Raw genomic sequence first — 15,082 nt, 5'->3', positions numbered from 1 at the left:
TTTATTGAAGGTTTGCTAATAACTAAATAAAGTTCATAATTTACATTTATTGGTTAAAATTATGAATTAATTTTAAACATTCAAATGCACCCCTTATTTGGTGTTTTTTATCATACTTATAAAGATTTATTTATAGTTGTTGCATTGCATTTCTCATTGCACACATATTTTTATAGAATTTTAATCATTTTTATGAATCTATAAAAATTTACTACGTGAAACACACGTATAATGTACATGTCTAAAGACTAATTAAATATAGTCTAAAAGAGTTATCTACTATATGAAATAAAATCTAATTATATCATTGTTTCACCCACATAGTATCAATACTCATTTATATAGTATGCCTAAATAGTTTTTTTTTAAATATAATTAATCACTCATAATTAAGTGCACAATTCATCTGTCCGCCTATTTATATTTCAGTATATGTTCATATAATTTTGGGATCTCATGGTGTGTTATTTCTTTTTTCTCTTTTGTTTACTTTCTTTCTTTTTATTTTATTTTATATCTTTAATTTCTAAGTATATTCTCACCATCTTATATAAGGATTGATGCACATGAAGTTAGATATCCTTTCATTAAAAAGGGAGACTTCATTTGTTTTGATATCCTTTCATGTCACATAGAACGTTTTGTCTTTTTTAAAATTTTATGTAGTTTATTTCATTAGTTCCATGAACGTGGTGCATAAAATACATAGACCCAACTTTGTAACTACGGAAGAGGATGAAAGAGAAGTAGATAGCTACTAATGGCATTGTCATGTTTTCTTCTAAATATATTGCACAATTTTTAAAGTATTTTTTTAAAGTTATTTAACTTTTCTATACTTCTCAAATGAGCGGGGGAGGGAGGTCCTTTTCACGTGAGCAACAATCAACAATGAAAGGTTGAAGGATAACAATATTTGTTATTTATAGCTCCTTTCTTAGTGAAATAAAACTTGCAATCTTTCTTGCTGAGATAGAACTTTCAAACTCGAAGCAATGCTAATTTTTATTATATCAAATTCTTTAAACTATGGATAACTAGAACTAACACTAAAACATAATTATGAAATAATAGTTGACATAACTAATTACGAAGTACAAAATAATAACTAAGATTTTTTCTTTTAATTTGTATTCATTGATCATGATTTTTTAAAATTCTTATCTCATCTTTATTTCATTTAAATATATAAAAGAAAATTATAAAGAAACAAAAAATCTATTATCCAATAAAATACATAAATACAAGGAAGAATTTGTAATTTAATTAACTATATATATAATTAACTATCACAAATATAAGATAAAAATAAATAATTTTCTTTATAATAATCTGCGACAATATGTATTATTAATATAAATTTACTAATGGTATTTCTAACGCAAAATTGAGCCAAATGATAACACCTCTGCCCACTTAACAACTCAATTGTTTCAGTACTTTTCTTCACTCCACAGCATACGTAATTTTTTTTTAAAAACAATCTAACAAGTTTTCCAATCATATTGTAAAAAAAAAAATACCCAACAGTATAGTTTTTTTTTTTCGTTGATCTAGATCTTACAAGTATGAGAAGGAAGAAGGTTAATTTTGAAATTACAAATTGAAATGCAGTCAAATTCGTCATCTGATTCATCATCATCACCATTTGGTTTAATTCCACTATATTTATTCAATGGAGGTCAACAATTAAGCCTAAGTGAAAGTGGTGGATTTGAATTATCTAGGTTATTGTTTTTGGGTTCATTGTTGTTTTCCAATCAAGGTAGACGCGACGACGACGAAGACGTTATGGACTTGTCTAAAGTTGGTGAGAAGATTTTGAGTTCTGTTCGTTCGGCTAGGTCTCTTGGTCTTCTGCTTCCTTCTTCTGATGATCGTCGTCCCGAGGTAAATAAATTAGGTTTAGATTGTGCACTTTGACTTGACTGAGGCAGATCTATTTATTCGTTTGAGCTGAGTGTCACAAGGTATATTATATTTAGATTGTACAATTTGAATTGCTGATTTTGTTTTGGAGGCGGATGTAGGATTTTAAGTTATTAGGCTGTTTATTTGAGCTCAGCTGTGCTGAATGTCTATTGGAAACAGCCTAGGTGGACCCTTATGCTGTGTATATTGTACAATTTGAATTGCTGATTTTGTTTTGGAGACGGATTTAGGATTTTATTTGCTTGGGTATTCATTTGTGTGAGCTAAGTGTCCCAAGGTAAATCAATTAGATTTAGATTGTACAATTTGACTTGCTAGTTTTGTTTTGGAGGCGGATTTAGGATTTTAAGTTATTAGGCACTTATTTGTTTGAGATGAGTGTCACAAGGTAAGTAAATTAGATTTAGATTGTACAATTTGAATTGCTAATTTTGTTTTGGAGACGGATTTACGATTTTATTTGCTTGGGTACTCATTTGTGTGAGCTGAGTGTCCCGAGATAAATAAATTAGATTTAGATTGTACAATTTGACTTGCTAGTTTTGTTTTGGAGATGTATTCAGGATTTTACGCACTTATTTGTGTGAGCTGAGTGTCCTAAGGTAAATTAGATTTAGATTGTACAATTTGAATTGCTGATTTTGTTTTGGAGGCGAATTCAGGATTTTAAGTTATTTAGGCTATTTATTTGAGTTGAGCTGAGCTGAGGTACGAGGTAGGGGTAGGGGTAATGTCGGTGTACACTCTATTTTTGTCAGAGTAGACCCCATTTTGTGGGATTATATTGGGTATGTTGTTGTTGTTGTTGCTAGCACTCATTTGTGTGAGCCGAGGGTCTATTGGGAACAACTTAGGTGGACCCCTTTATGCGGTGTATATTGTACAATTCTAATTGCTTAATTTTTTTTTGGAGGCGGATTTGATTTTAAGTTATTAGACACTTATTTGTTTGAGCTGAGAGTCTATTGGAAACAACCTAGGTGGACCCCATTATGCGTGTATATTGTGCAATTCTCATTGCTAATTTTGTTTTGGAGACGGATTCATTTTATGTGCTTGGGCACTTATTAGAGCTGGCTGTGCTGAGAGTCTATTGGAAACAGACTAGGTGGACCCCATTATGTTGTATATACTGTACAATTCTCGTTGCTAATTTTTTTTTGGAGGTGGATTTAGGATTTTATGTGCTTGGATACTCATTTGTTTGAGCTGAGTGTCCCGAGGTAAATAAATAGATTTAGATTGTACAATTTGAATTGCTAATTTTGTTTTGGAGGTGGATTCAAGAGTTTCAGTTATTAGGTTATTTATTTGGGCTGAGTTGTGAGTCTATTGAAAACAACGTAGGTGGACCCCATTATGCAGTGTATATTGTACAATTCTCATTGCTAATTTTGTTGTGGAGGCGGATTTATGATTTGATGTGCTTGGGTACTCATTTGTTTGAGTTGAGTGTTCCAAGGTAAATAACATAGATTTAGATTGTACAATTCGAATTGCTGATTTTGTTTTGGAGGCGGATTCAGGATTTTAAGTTATTAGGCTATTTATTTGAGCTGAGTTGAAGGTCTTTTGGAAACAACATAGGTGGGCCCCATTATGGGGTGTATATTGTACAATTCTCGTTGCTAATTTTGTTTTGGAGGCGGATTTAGGATTTTATGTGCTTGGGTACTCATTTGTTTAAGCTGTGTGTCTATTGGAAACAAACCTAGGTGGACCCCATTATGCTATCTATATTGTACAATTTCGTTGCTAATTTTTGTTGGAGATGAATTGAGGATTTTATGTGCTTGGGTACTCATTTGTTTGAGCCGAGTGTTCCAAGGTAAATAAATTAGATTTAGATTGTACGATTCGAATTGTTGATTTTGTTTTGGGGGCAGATTTAGGATTTTTAAGTTATTAGGCGCTCATTTGTGTGAGATGAGCTGATGGGCTATTGGAAATAATCTCTATTTGTATGAGGTAGGGGTAAGGTCTGTGTACACTCTAATACTAGATATATTGTACAATTCTCATCGCTAATTATTTTATGTGGTTGGGTACTCATTTGTGTGAGTTGATCTGAGGTACGAGACAGGGATAAAGTCTATGTACACTCTATCCTTGACAGACCCCATTTTGTGGGATTATATATATATATATATTTGTTAGAGCTGAGGTGAGGTACGAGGTAGGGGTAATGTATGTGTACACTCTATCCTTGACATACCCCATTTTGTGGGATTATATTAGGTGTGTTGTTGTTATTGTTAGCACTCATTTGTGTGAGCCGAGGGGATATTGGGAACAGAGCCTCTCTACCTCGGCAAGGAGGTAGAGTCAAGGTCTGTGTACATTCTAGCTGCCCCAGACCCCGCTTTGTGAGATTATACAGAATCTCGGAGGCGGATTCAGGATTTTATGTACGTCCTTGGGCTCACTCATTAGTCATTTGTGTAAGCTGAGCTGAGGTTCGAGGTAGGGGTAAGGTCTTTGCTAATTTTGTTGTGGAGATGGATTCAAGATTTTATGATACTCATTTGTTTGAGCTGAGTGTCTGTTGGAAACAGCCTAGGTGGTCCCCATTATCCTGTCTATATTGTACAACTCTCAATGCTAATTTTGTGTCGGAGGCAGATTCAGGATTTTTTTTTTAGGCACTTATTTGTGTGAGCTGAGCTGAAGGTCTATCGGAAATAGCCTCTGCTTATATTCTACCCTCCGTGACCCCACTTTGTGGGATTATATAGGATTATACTGGTATGTTGTTGTTGGCACTTGGCACTCATCTTCTGATTGTCCCAAGGTAAATTAGATTTAGATTGTACAACTCTCATTGCTAATTTTGTTTTGGAGAGTGATTTAGGATTTTATGTGCTTGGGCGCTTATTTGTTTGAGCTGAGTGTCTATTGGAAACAGCCTAGATGGACCCCATTATACTGTGTATATTGTACAATTCTCATTGCTAATTTTGTCTCGGAGGTGGATTTTGATTTTAAGCCATCAGCACTCGCATTCACTCATTTGTGTGAGCTGAGGGTCTATTGGATACAACCTCTCTATCTCTACGAGGTAGAGATAAGGTCTGTGTACAGTCTACCCTCCCCATACCTTACTTGTTGAAGGATTACACTAGATATGTTGTTGTGTGCTTGGACATTCATTTGTGTGAGCCGAGGAGCTGATGGCAATCGTTCGATCACCTGTTTGCGCAAACCCCACATAATAATTTGGTATTTCCTGCCACAAAATTGTACTACTTATAAGCAACATTATACATTTCATTGTTCCAAACTATTCAGACAGCTCAAATTACCTAAGACCTAAATAACATTACCCACCGAGAACTAAAGATCACCATACACACCGAGTAACTAATCACAATTTTTAAGTCACGTGTTTGACCAAACCCACATACTCCCTCCGTTCACTTTTACTAGTTTTGTTTCGCCTCATGACCACTAATCAAATTTTTGAAGCTTTGCGGTATCTGCAGTAGACCCCCAAAACATTAAAAGATGAGGACCAAAGCTGCCAAGTAAAATTTCAGTGAAGCTATAAATACTCACAGTTTCTGCAGCACATTCACATAAAAAGCAGATGTTGGATAATATAAAGCCTCTTCTTAGTAGATAGTCTTGAGCAAAGCATGCACTCTCTGAGGTAAGTCATCCAACGCAAGCAACTTTGGGTGGGGCATTAGTTCTCCACAGCATTTTCCAAGGCCAATGATCAACAAACTCATCTTATTAAGTCATAGTCATAACAAGATTTACCAGTAAACTTCCCTTCATTAACCACCATTCAGAGTCTTTAATACCTTTACTTATCAAAAAAAAAAAGAACCACTATTGAGAGTCTTCTTTGCAATCATTTAGTACCACGACTGAATTATGCAGAGGACTAGCTTCAGCAATTTCCCAGTTCGAAGTGATTAGTGAATATTACCAGCAACATTAGACTAGTAATCAGCCAATAACCAGTTTTTATTCACAGCAATGCTATCAGGGCTGGTAAGAGGTCTTTAAACAGTCCATCTTCACTCCAACTGTGTGTCCATAATCTGACCTTTTACCTCATTCCTCAACTGTCAGTTTAATAGTATTCTTGAATTCTCCCTCCACGGATTAACAATCTGCTTCCAGATAGCAGTTCCATAAGGGAAATGCTTAGGTGTAGGATCTTTAAGACTGTCTTTACCATACTTGGTGATAATAACAGATTTCATGGTATTGGTTCGGATGCTTCCAAACAACAATACCTGATCAAAAGAAAAACCAGATTTCAACAAAGCAGGTTTCCCATCATGAAGGCTCCACAACCATTTATATGGTATGCATTCGTTCTGTTTCTAATATCCCTCACCTCAAGCACACCACCTATTTATCATTTTTTTGGCTTTTTGCCACCTTACCAGATGCATTCTTCTAATTTTAGCATTCCCACCCCCCAACACAATAGATTTTTTCTAAGACTTTTTTCTCTTCTCCATGGAATTGGGATAAGTGGTTAATATACGTAAGAACAATATTTGGATTTGGATGGCATGTTTATTATGTACTTCTCTTGAAGGTATGTATCTTATGACTAAAGTTTTCTTATATCTTTTGAAATTTTGGGGTTAAAGCGTTAGAGAACGATAAATGTGTCGCATGCGTGCCCGCTATGTGCACCTTTAGTAGATATGGCTGAAAATAAAAATGCCATAATTTAGTCTTTCTTTCTGAGGGAAGGGTAGAAATTTTTATAAGGTTACAACATCTTTTTAACTCTCACCATTTCTATCGTTCTTCTGATGACTATGCAATGAACTGTCTTCAGTTCTTTTTTTTTTTCACAACATGGAAATCGCCTGCAGGTTCCTGAACGAGTTGCTGCCGCTGCTGCACTTGCACGTGTTCTAGCTGGAATACCTCCTCATCAGAGATACACTCTGTCATCAAGCTCAGAGGAACTGAGCTCAATATATGGGAGCAAACCTCCTGGTCAAGTTGTCGAGGAACTGGAGGAAGAATTCTATGAAGAGGTTCACCTTCTGAATTTTAATATATATTGTAGCCATATGTATTTCTGTTCTGTACATTCTCTAGTGGATCACTGCAAATAAAAGCAATCCCAGAAAAAAATGAAGAAATAAAGATCTAGGTAAAAGGTTGACATTGCTTTAGCCTTTGGGGTGGTCATAAAGGTGGATGCCGTATTTTAATTTGATGGGTCCAACATTTAGGCTTTTACCCCTCAACCTATTACAATTTCGAAATTCTGGGCTCAAAATGTTTGAAACTTTAGTGATTTTTCTCACACACACACACACATCGTGTTGAAATATGGGTTCGGCTGAACCCACTGTTTATATGCTCCATCTGTCACAGGGGTGGGGTGGGGGGCTCATGCAAGTGGGAGCTATAATGCGTGGAAGAGTGGATGTTGTACAGATGATATGTTCCCCCCATTGCCAGCCTGTTGCCGGCTATTTTTTGCCTCATCCAATTGCTTCATGTTGTCTCGTTTCTTCCCCTTAGTTGTTCCTGTACTTTAGCAGAGCAATCCATATCACTCCAATTTTTGTGATAATTCCTGGGATATCTATGTATAGGAATTTGATCCCGTCGGACACATTCTGGAGCATATTCCATCCGAAGAGAGTGAACTAGCTTACTTGGAAGATCAGGTATTACTTCAATTCTTTCTTTTGGAGAGAACCATTTGACTTTCCATGTGCTTGTTATTCTACAAGTTTGATTGTTTTTTGTTATGTTTCAACTGTATTTCAATTGGCAAAACGTACTTGATTTTGTGATGATATAAGAATTGTTATCTGCTTTATGGTTTGTGAAGAATCTGAAACTTATTTACTTCTGGTGCATATATGTATCCCAATCAGTTTATTTTAGTGGCGAATAAACAGTCGCCTCTCATTGTTGGCTGATACTCAAAAGAAGGTGGTGCTTGATCTATGTTGGTTTCAATAGGCTCATGGATACATACCAGTTTTAGGTCCAGTGATCCAGCCAATCATGCCACATGCCTTGGGTAATGATGCATTCTAGTGAGTGAGCCAAAATTTAGGCATAACCATCCTCATGCCACCAAGACTTCTGGTTCAACAAGAAAGGGGTTACAACGCTGGATGTGGAAAGGTGCATGGCCCGATTTTCAAGTTTTGGCTGTGAGCCAAGTCTAGTATTTAAGTGGAGAAGGGAAGATGGGTATGCCTATTATCCACTGAGATTTGAAGCTGGAAAACAAATATCTTGCTTACCCATCAAAGGGGAATAATTATCCTTATTTGGTAGGTTGTGTCCACGAATCATAACGGGTCCCATATGCGGTTGTTTAGCCATTTTCTTTTGCAAGCGGATTGTCATAGTGACCATTTGGATCATTAGGGAAATTTTTTGGAGATCTGTATTCAATCAATGGGTTTAACAAACAAATTGGTGGTATAAAGAACGGTAAAATCTCTTGTGAGGTGTTTTATTGACTACTTTATGGTGCATTTGGATTTTGTATGGAGTATAAGCCTAGAAGTCTCTCTTTTTCTTTTCCTTTCGAAAGGGAGCGTAAGCCCAAAACTCTCCTGGATTGATTTATTTTGCAGCTTCCCTAATTTGTTAATAATTTCCCCCTCATAAGAAAAGCAACTCATAATACAAAAAGAGTAGAAATCAATTATATAATTGGCTTCTCATGGATAAAAGAACGCTTGAACTTTTTACCAGAATGCTTTTATGAGATATGTACCAACTGTATAAATGAATGTTCCATTACTAAAAAAATCGATTCTGCTATGTATTAAACTGTAGGCCACTCTTAGATTATCACAGCTGGACAGAATTTCTGAACGCTTGTCACGCCATGTTATGGAGCATCATGAAGTAATGGGTAAGAGTTGTTTTTGGTGTTCCCCTCCTCAATCTACTGGAACCATTAAAAGTGCTTGAAGGTTACTGCTGGTCTGTTTTATCCACATTTGTTTGGTTAATGCTTTCTGAGTATTGATTGGAGATATAATTTCATGTCGATTTTGTTTCTTTAATTTTTTTGAACTTTTTTGTGCAATAGTAGTTCTATTACTCAGTATCTTGTTTAGATGTGTAAAAATAGGAAAAAGGGGAAGAAATGGTGGAACAAACTTTGATTATTCCATCTTCGATGGGGAATTTCTAGTACTTACAAATGTTCCAGACATGGTAAATTCATGGTTCTAGGCCCAATTATATCAAATCACATATTCTTTTGACAAATTAAATAATTTTTTAACTTTGGAAAACTTTCGATGAAAAATAGAGGATCTACATCAAAATATAATATTCTATGTACGACATCATCTTCTACAAGGACTACTAGTACACCATGAACTAAGAATAAAACACTATTCTTCAAATGTACGAAGTTATTTTCTTTCCCCAAAATGCTCTCCTGTTTCTCTCTTTCCACAACGCTCACATTATGTCTAGAGCGCAACATCCCATGCCCTGCGTCTTCTCTTCTTTATTCCAAAAGCTCTATGATGAAATATATCCTTTTCTGATATCTATATTTTCCACTGCAAGTCGAACCAATTTAATCGTATCTACCACAATTGTGTAGTCCCTTGTCAGTGCAATAAGAGGTGATCTACATCTTTATTGAAAATACACACATGAAACACAAGCTAATGTATGTGATTCTCTTATTATATAAGTGCCTAGTGTTAGAATCATCCCCTTATCGCTTGCCCAGTGAAAGACTGCCATACCATCTAATCGCTACATCTAATCTAATTAGCTATATGTCCTAATAAATGAGATAGTATTCACGTCTTATAGTTGAATGATGCGTGAATGACTTCATACAAATGCTTAAGGCTACTTTAACATTCCATCAAACTCAAAATGAGAAAATAACTTTTGTTTATTTTGAGAATGTGAAATCCACAAGTTTGTTTATTGTGAAAACTAGGGGTGTACAAACCGAATCGTTAAGTCAAACCGAACCGATGAATCAAACCAAACCGAGGAAAAAAACCGACTTATGGTTTGGTTTGGTGTTCAAAAAAAAAAATCGATTATTCTTGGTTTGGTTTGGTATTAGCAAAAATAAAATCAAACCGAACCTAAACCGAACCGACATATTACATATATAATTTTAATTTCTTATACGTAAAAAAATATTACTTATAATCTACTTTCTAATTACTTTTGTAACTGTTTTATATTCAGAAAATAGATATATATTCTTGGGCCTTTAGTTATAATATTTAGGGAAAAGGACATGAACTGACCATTTTAAAAAGAAATGGCCCACACTATGAAAATATGGACAATTGGAGTCAGTCGGCCCAATATATATTTTTTTTTTAGCCACTTGGCCCAAAACCACTCTCCTTACACAATTAAGGAAATTAAATGCTCTTTATAGTTGTTACTCTTAAATCACTTTTTTTTTTCTAAATATACTTTCTCAAATCTTCTTTTTTTCTCCTCTATTATGCATCGATCAATCTACTGTATTTTATGATCAATATCAAAAATTGATTTGTTGTTTCTTGCATTGGAGCATTGAAAACTATGGACATGAAGCAAAAAATAGGAAATAAAGAAAAGTTAAAATTAACGGTAAAGCGGTCAATTTTGACCTCAAATTTGTTGTTAATGATGATTATTTTACAGAATCATTACATACAGGTTTGTACTTGAAGCAATGTCATAGTTCTTTAAACTTGAAGAAGAAAAAAATAAAATAATGAGGTCTCAAGGTAAGAGAAAAGCCATGTCTTGGTCCATGTTTTTCTCAGAGGCTGATTCAATCACGGTGAGTCGGAGATGTTTTGATGCATGTAAAGAAAAAAAAAAGAATATGTCAATAGATATTCTTTTATACCAGATTGATACATATTTTTTAAAGAGAGAAGGGGAACCCAATTGATATTTTTTTATACCAGTTTGATACACTTTTATACCATATTGATACACTTTTTTAAAAAAAAGAGAAGGGGAACCTATGGATGCATATACAGTCTTTATACCCATTTAATACATTTTTATGTCACATTGATACACTTTTATACTACATTGATATACTTTTTAAAAAAGGGAGAGGGAATTCTTTGCATGCAGGGAATTCTTTGCATGCACATGCAATCCCTATACTCAGTTGATACTCTTTTATACCACATTGATACACCTAAATTCAACATCAGATATCCACTGACCTCTGTATTTTATCATTATTGAAACTAAAACTGAAGTTGAAGCCATTATTTTGTATCAATTTTGAGCAAATTTACAATGGGAAAAAATTATAGGAAGCTAATTGAATGCAGATTTTTGGAGATTTTAGGAAAATGTGAATGAAAAGGAAAGAAAGATAGAGAAAGTTACTTTAACGACATTTTCAATTATGTTTAAGCGTATGACAGTGAAGGTTAGCTAGTGAAATTAGTTTGTGGCTATTTATAGGGTATTTAATTTTGAGTGCTATTTTTATGATATTATTTTAGTTTTAGGTGCTATTACTGTCCTTTTCCCTAATATTTATCCATTAGTAACAGATTAATACAAAATTCAATAGTAATATAAAAACCTATAACTCTTCAATTGCTTCACTTTACATTTTACTTTCCAAGTTTTCAGAGAGTTCTCATTATTTCCTCATCTTACTTTCATCTTACTTTTCTCATTCTCGTCATTCGTCAAGTTTTGATTTAGGTTTGTTTCTCTTCTTTCTCTTTTTTCTTGTGGAATTATGTTATAATTAATTATTTTATGGAGTTAAATTTTTAATAAGTTGTCTCCAATTCTTCATTCTTCTTTATGCTCACATTTTATGTGAAGGAAACTTTCAGACAAGCTATTGTGGCTAGTGACTTACAAATTGAACCACTGAGTATCCACATAATATTACTTTGAGAGATAGTAGTTTAAACGTCTTAGTAATTTGCCAACTTAATTTTAATTGGAACTACTCTATGACCATTGTTTTTTTTTTTAATCTTTTTAGTGAAAACATTTAATTTTTTCTTCAATCACATTATAATTGTAAAAAAACTGAGAAAAAAACCGAAAAAACCAAAAAAATCGATTAAAATCGAAATATAAAAACCGATTGTATATTGGTTTGATTTGGTTTATAGATTTAGAAAACTGACATTGTTGGTTTGATTATATTTTAATGAAAAACCGAACCAACCCGACCTATGTACACCCCTAGTGAAAACATAGAAAACTAAACATTTTCAAAAGTGTTTGCTAGAAAAGCTCTGATTGCCGAATCTTGATGAAATTGTAAGAAAAATAGCTGAAAAGAGGTGCCTTGCTTTCGGAACGGTCATTAAAAAGAGGCACAACATTGTCGGAATAATAAATTTAAAGAGCTGCAATACCACATGAATGGTCAGGGGAAGGAGAACATATTGTCAATACGGTGTTAGGAAGAGACGTGAGATAGGAGAGAGGTACATGCCACTATAGTGGTCACCGGTAAAAGAAGAGGGTCGGACCCACTATTCCTTAATTACAATGGCTGCGGTTGGTCCTATGGTAGCCCTAGTTGGATTTCTCAAAGTACAACAACAACAACAACAAACCCAGTGTATTCCCACATAGTGAGGTATGGGGAGGATTTCTCAAAGTAATTTTAAAAAAAAGAACTATGTTCGTCCTGCGAAAGACAAAACAAAAGAAGGATTAGAGCGGGTAGCTCAAGTAGAAAACAACTTCTACCTCCAATCTTACTGGTGTGGTTTCGCGTCACCATGTTTCCATTTCCAAAAAAAAAAGGGGAACTAACAAAATTATTGGGTGCGCAGGTCCTGTAAGACCGCACATTTATAGGTAGAAGTTACCTAGTATCCATTACTTGTATCTAATTAACTTGTATATTGTATAAGTAGAAGAAGAAAAAAAGTAGAAGAGAAAAACTATTAAAATAATAACTAAATGTAAGTCTTCTCAGGAAAGATTCATGTCAAAATTTTTATTTATTAGCTCAAATTCATTTAATTGCTAATTTTTTCCAATAAACGAGAAGTTTTCTGTTTTATAGCTTTGAAACTTGGTGGATAATGCACACGTTCTCTCTACCCTTCTTCACTCAAAAATCAAAATTGTGTATCCAACACGATACGCAATCTTGATGAGCGCTTATGACATCCCGCGCTTGAACCAAATATTCCGGGGGGCTTATAGAATCGCTAAACTTGTGAAAATTCTACAAAATAACATTATTAATGTATTTGGTGTTAAAACATTTTTGGATGTCCCTAAGGGGTTGTTTGGTAGGATGTATAAGAATAATACTGAATAGGATTAGTAATGCTGACACTAGTATTGCTTGTTTAGTTATGCACTTATGCTGACATTAGTTATGTTTAGATTATTTATTATGCATTGTTTGGTTTGATGTATTAAAAATAACATGTATTGCATAATTGCTAAAATAAATTATTTAATAATACCCGCCACAAATACAGTAGAAAGGACGTGGAAAAAGTTTTGAGGGACAATTGCGTCTTTGACCATGCTAACGCATGCACTAAAAATCCTTGCATTGCTAATACCATAGTTTGCCATTCATTAGTTATGCATGGCAAAATACAAAATAGTGTTAGTTATACATAGGTTAAGAAAGCATACCACACAAGATGATGTTACCTGTTTCAAAAAAACAGTTTACCAGATAAGGTATTAGCATACTCCAAACTAATGTATGCATTGTTTTTCTAATGCATCCCACCAAACGGCCTCTAAATAGGAAATGAATAGTACTTTGGTTATAATTATTTAGTTAACACGGACTTTTTCCTTCTGATTTTGGAATTTCTTGTTACATTGGCAGTGAAGGGAATGGATCTTGTAAGACAACTAGAAAGAGACTTGAAGGTTGCGAATGTCATTTGCATGGTAAGCCGTTGATGGTGTTGCATTTGAACTTCTTTGTTGTTTTACTGAGAAGGTTCCTAATTGTTCCAACCTCTTTCATTGGTAGATCACATTTTACATTTTACTTTGTATCAAGATACTACGAGTTGATTCTTATAGTTTCTGTAACAGTTTGGTTAGAAGCAGCTTCATCTCAGTTTACCAAACTTCATTCTTTTGAGTTTCGCAGAACGGTCGGCGGCATTTAACCTCTTCAAGGAATGAGGTGTCAAGGGATCTCATTGTCTCCAACAATTCTAAAAGAAAACAAGCGTTATTGGTACTTTCCCATGCTTAACTCCACAGAATAGTGCAATACTATTGCTCCCCCTTACCTCCCCTTTTTTCCTTAAGCAAAGATATATATTTCCTTTGGTAGGAACTAATAGAATTGTGTCCAACTAAGCCCATACTTTTGTTCCTTATTCAGCAATGGGTTTCCATGTCATTTCTCATTGATGGTTAGAATTTCACATTTCTCCTGGAAATGTTTCATAAAAGTATTTCACATCTTAAAGCTTGATTTATATAAATTGTGCAATCTGGTAACTTCTTGCATCCTTGAAGGCAAATCTTCTGGACCCCATTTGTGGGATTACACTAGATACATTGTTGTTGAAGGCAAATCTTGCTATTTTATATGTTTCCTGCTGAAGGACAAACTTTCTGAAATTCTCCATGAGTTCCTCTCCATTTTCTTGAGGCAAATTTAGAGCGTCGGTACAGTGGTGATATGCATTGCAATCTAATGTTGAAACTTGCTGACTGGCCAAGTTGTGGGCACACATGTCAAGGAGAAAAAGCACTTAATTTTCTTGCACCAGTTGATTGTAGTACACACACACTATAGATATGTGCTAAGTTGCTCGGACTCTCCAAAAATGTTGCCGCACCTGTGTCAGATCCTTCAAAAATACACTACTTTTGGAGGATCCGACACGAACCCGTCGACATTTTTTAAGAGTCCGAGCAACTTAGGATATGTGTATACATTACAAATGTACATATGTACATATCTATAATACTCCCTCCGTTTCAATTTGTTTGGGGCTTTGGCCTACTTTCCTTTTTTAGTTTGTTTTAAAAAGAATGACTCTTTCCCTTTTTAGCAACTCCTTAATTTCAATTTTCCACATGATATCTTTAAGACCACAAGAATAAAGGGCATTTTGGTGCATTTGACATAGCTTTAATCTAAGATCACAAGATTCAGAAGTCTTCTTTACTTTCTTAAACTAAATAGGCCAAACAAATTGAAACG

At 34.5% G+C, this 15,082-nt stretch overlaps 1 protein-coding gene across 1 annotated transcript in view; it reads left to right on the top strand.

Moving 5' to 3' along the window:
• Positions 1-1,394: 1,394 nt before the first annotated feature.
• LOC107847566 (syndetin) overlaps positions 1,395-15,082 on the top strand; it is a 28,801-nt gene continuing 15,113 nt past the window's right edge. Inside the window, exons 1-6 of the mRNA XM_016691903.2 lie at positions 1,395-1,890; positions 6,777-6,944; positions 7,515-7,589; positions 8,725-8,803; positions 13,739-13,803; positions 14,012-14,101. Of these exons, the coding sequence (XP_016547389.1) occupies positions 1,609-1,890; positions 6,777-6,944; positions 7,515-7,589; positions 8,725-8,803; positions 13,739-13,803; positions 14,012-14,101 (759 nt within the window). The 5' untranslated portion in view covers positions 1,395-1,608. The remainder of the gene's footprint in view (positions 1,891-6,776; positions 6,945-7,514; positions 7,590-8,724; positions 8,804-13,738; positions 13,804-14,011; positions 14,102-15,082) is intronic.

This window comes from Capsicum annuum, chromosome 11 (assembly GCF_002878395.1).
Source record: "Capsicum annuum cultivar UCD-10X-F1 chromosome 11, UCD10Xv1.1, whole genome shotgun sequence".
In the NCBI taxonomy this organism is placed as follows: Eukaryota; Viridiplantae; Streptophyta; class Magnoliopsida; order Solanales; family Solanaceae; genus Capsicum; species Capsicum annuum.
Note: the sequence above shows the minus strand (reverse complement) of the source record. Positions and strands in the feature narration are given on the sequence as shown.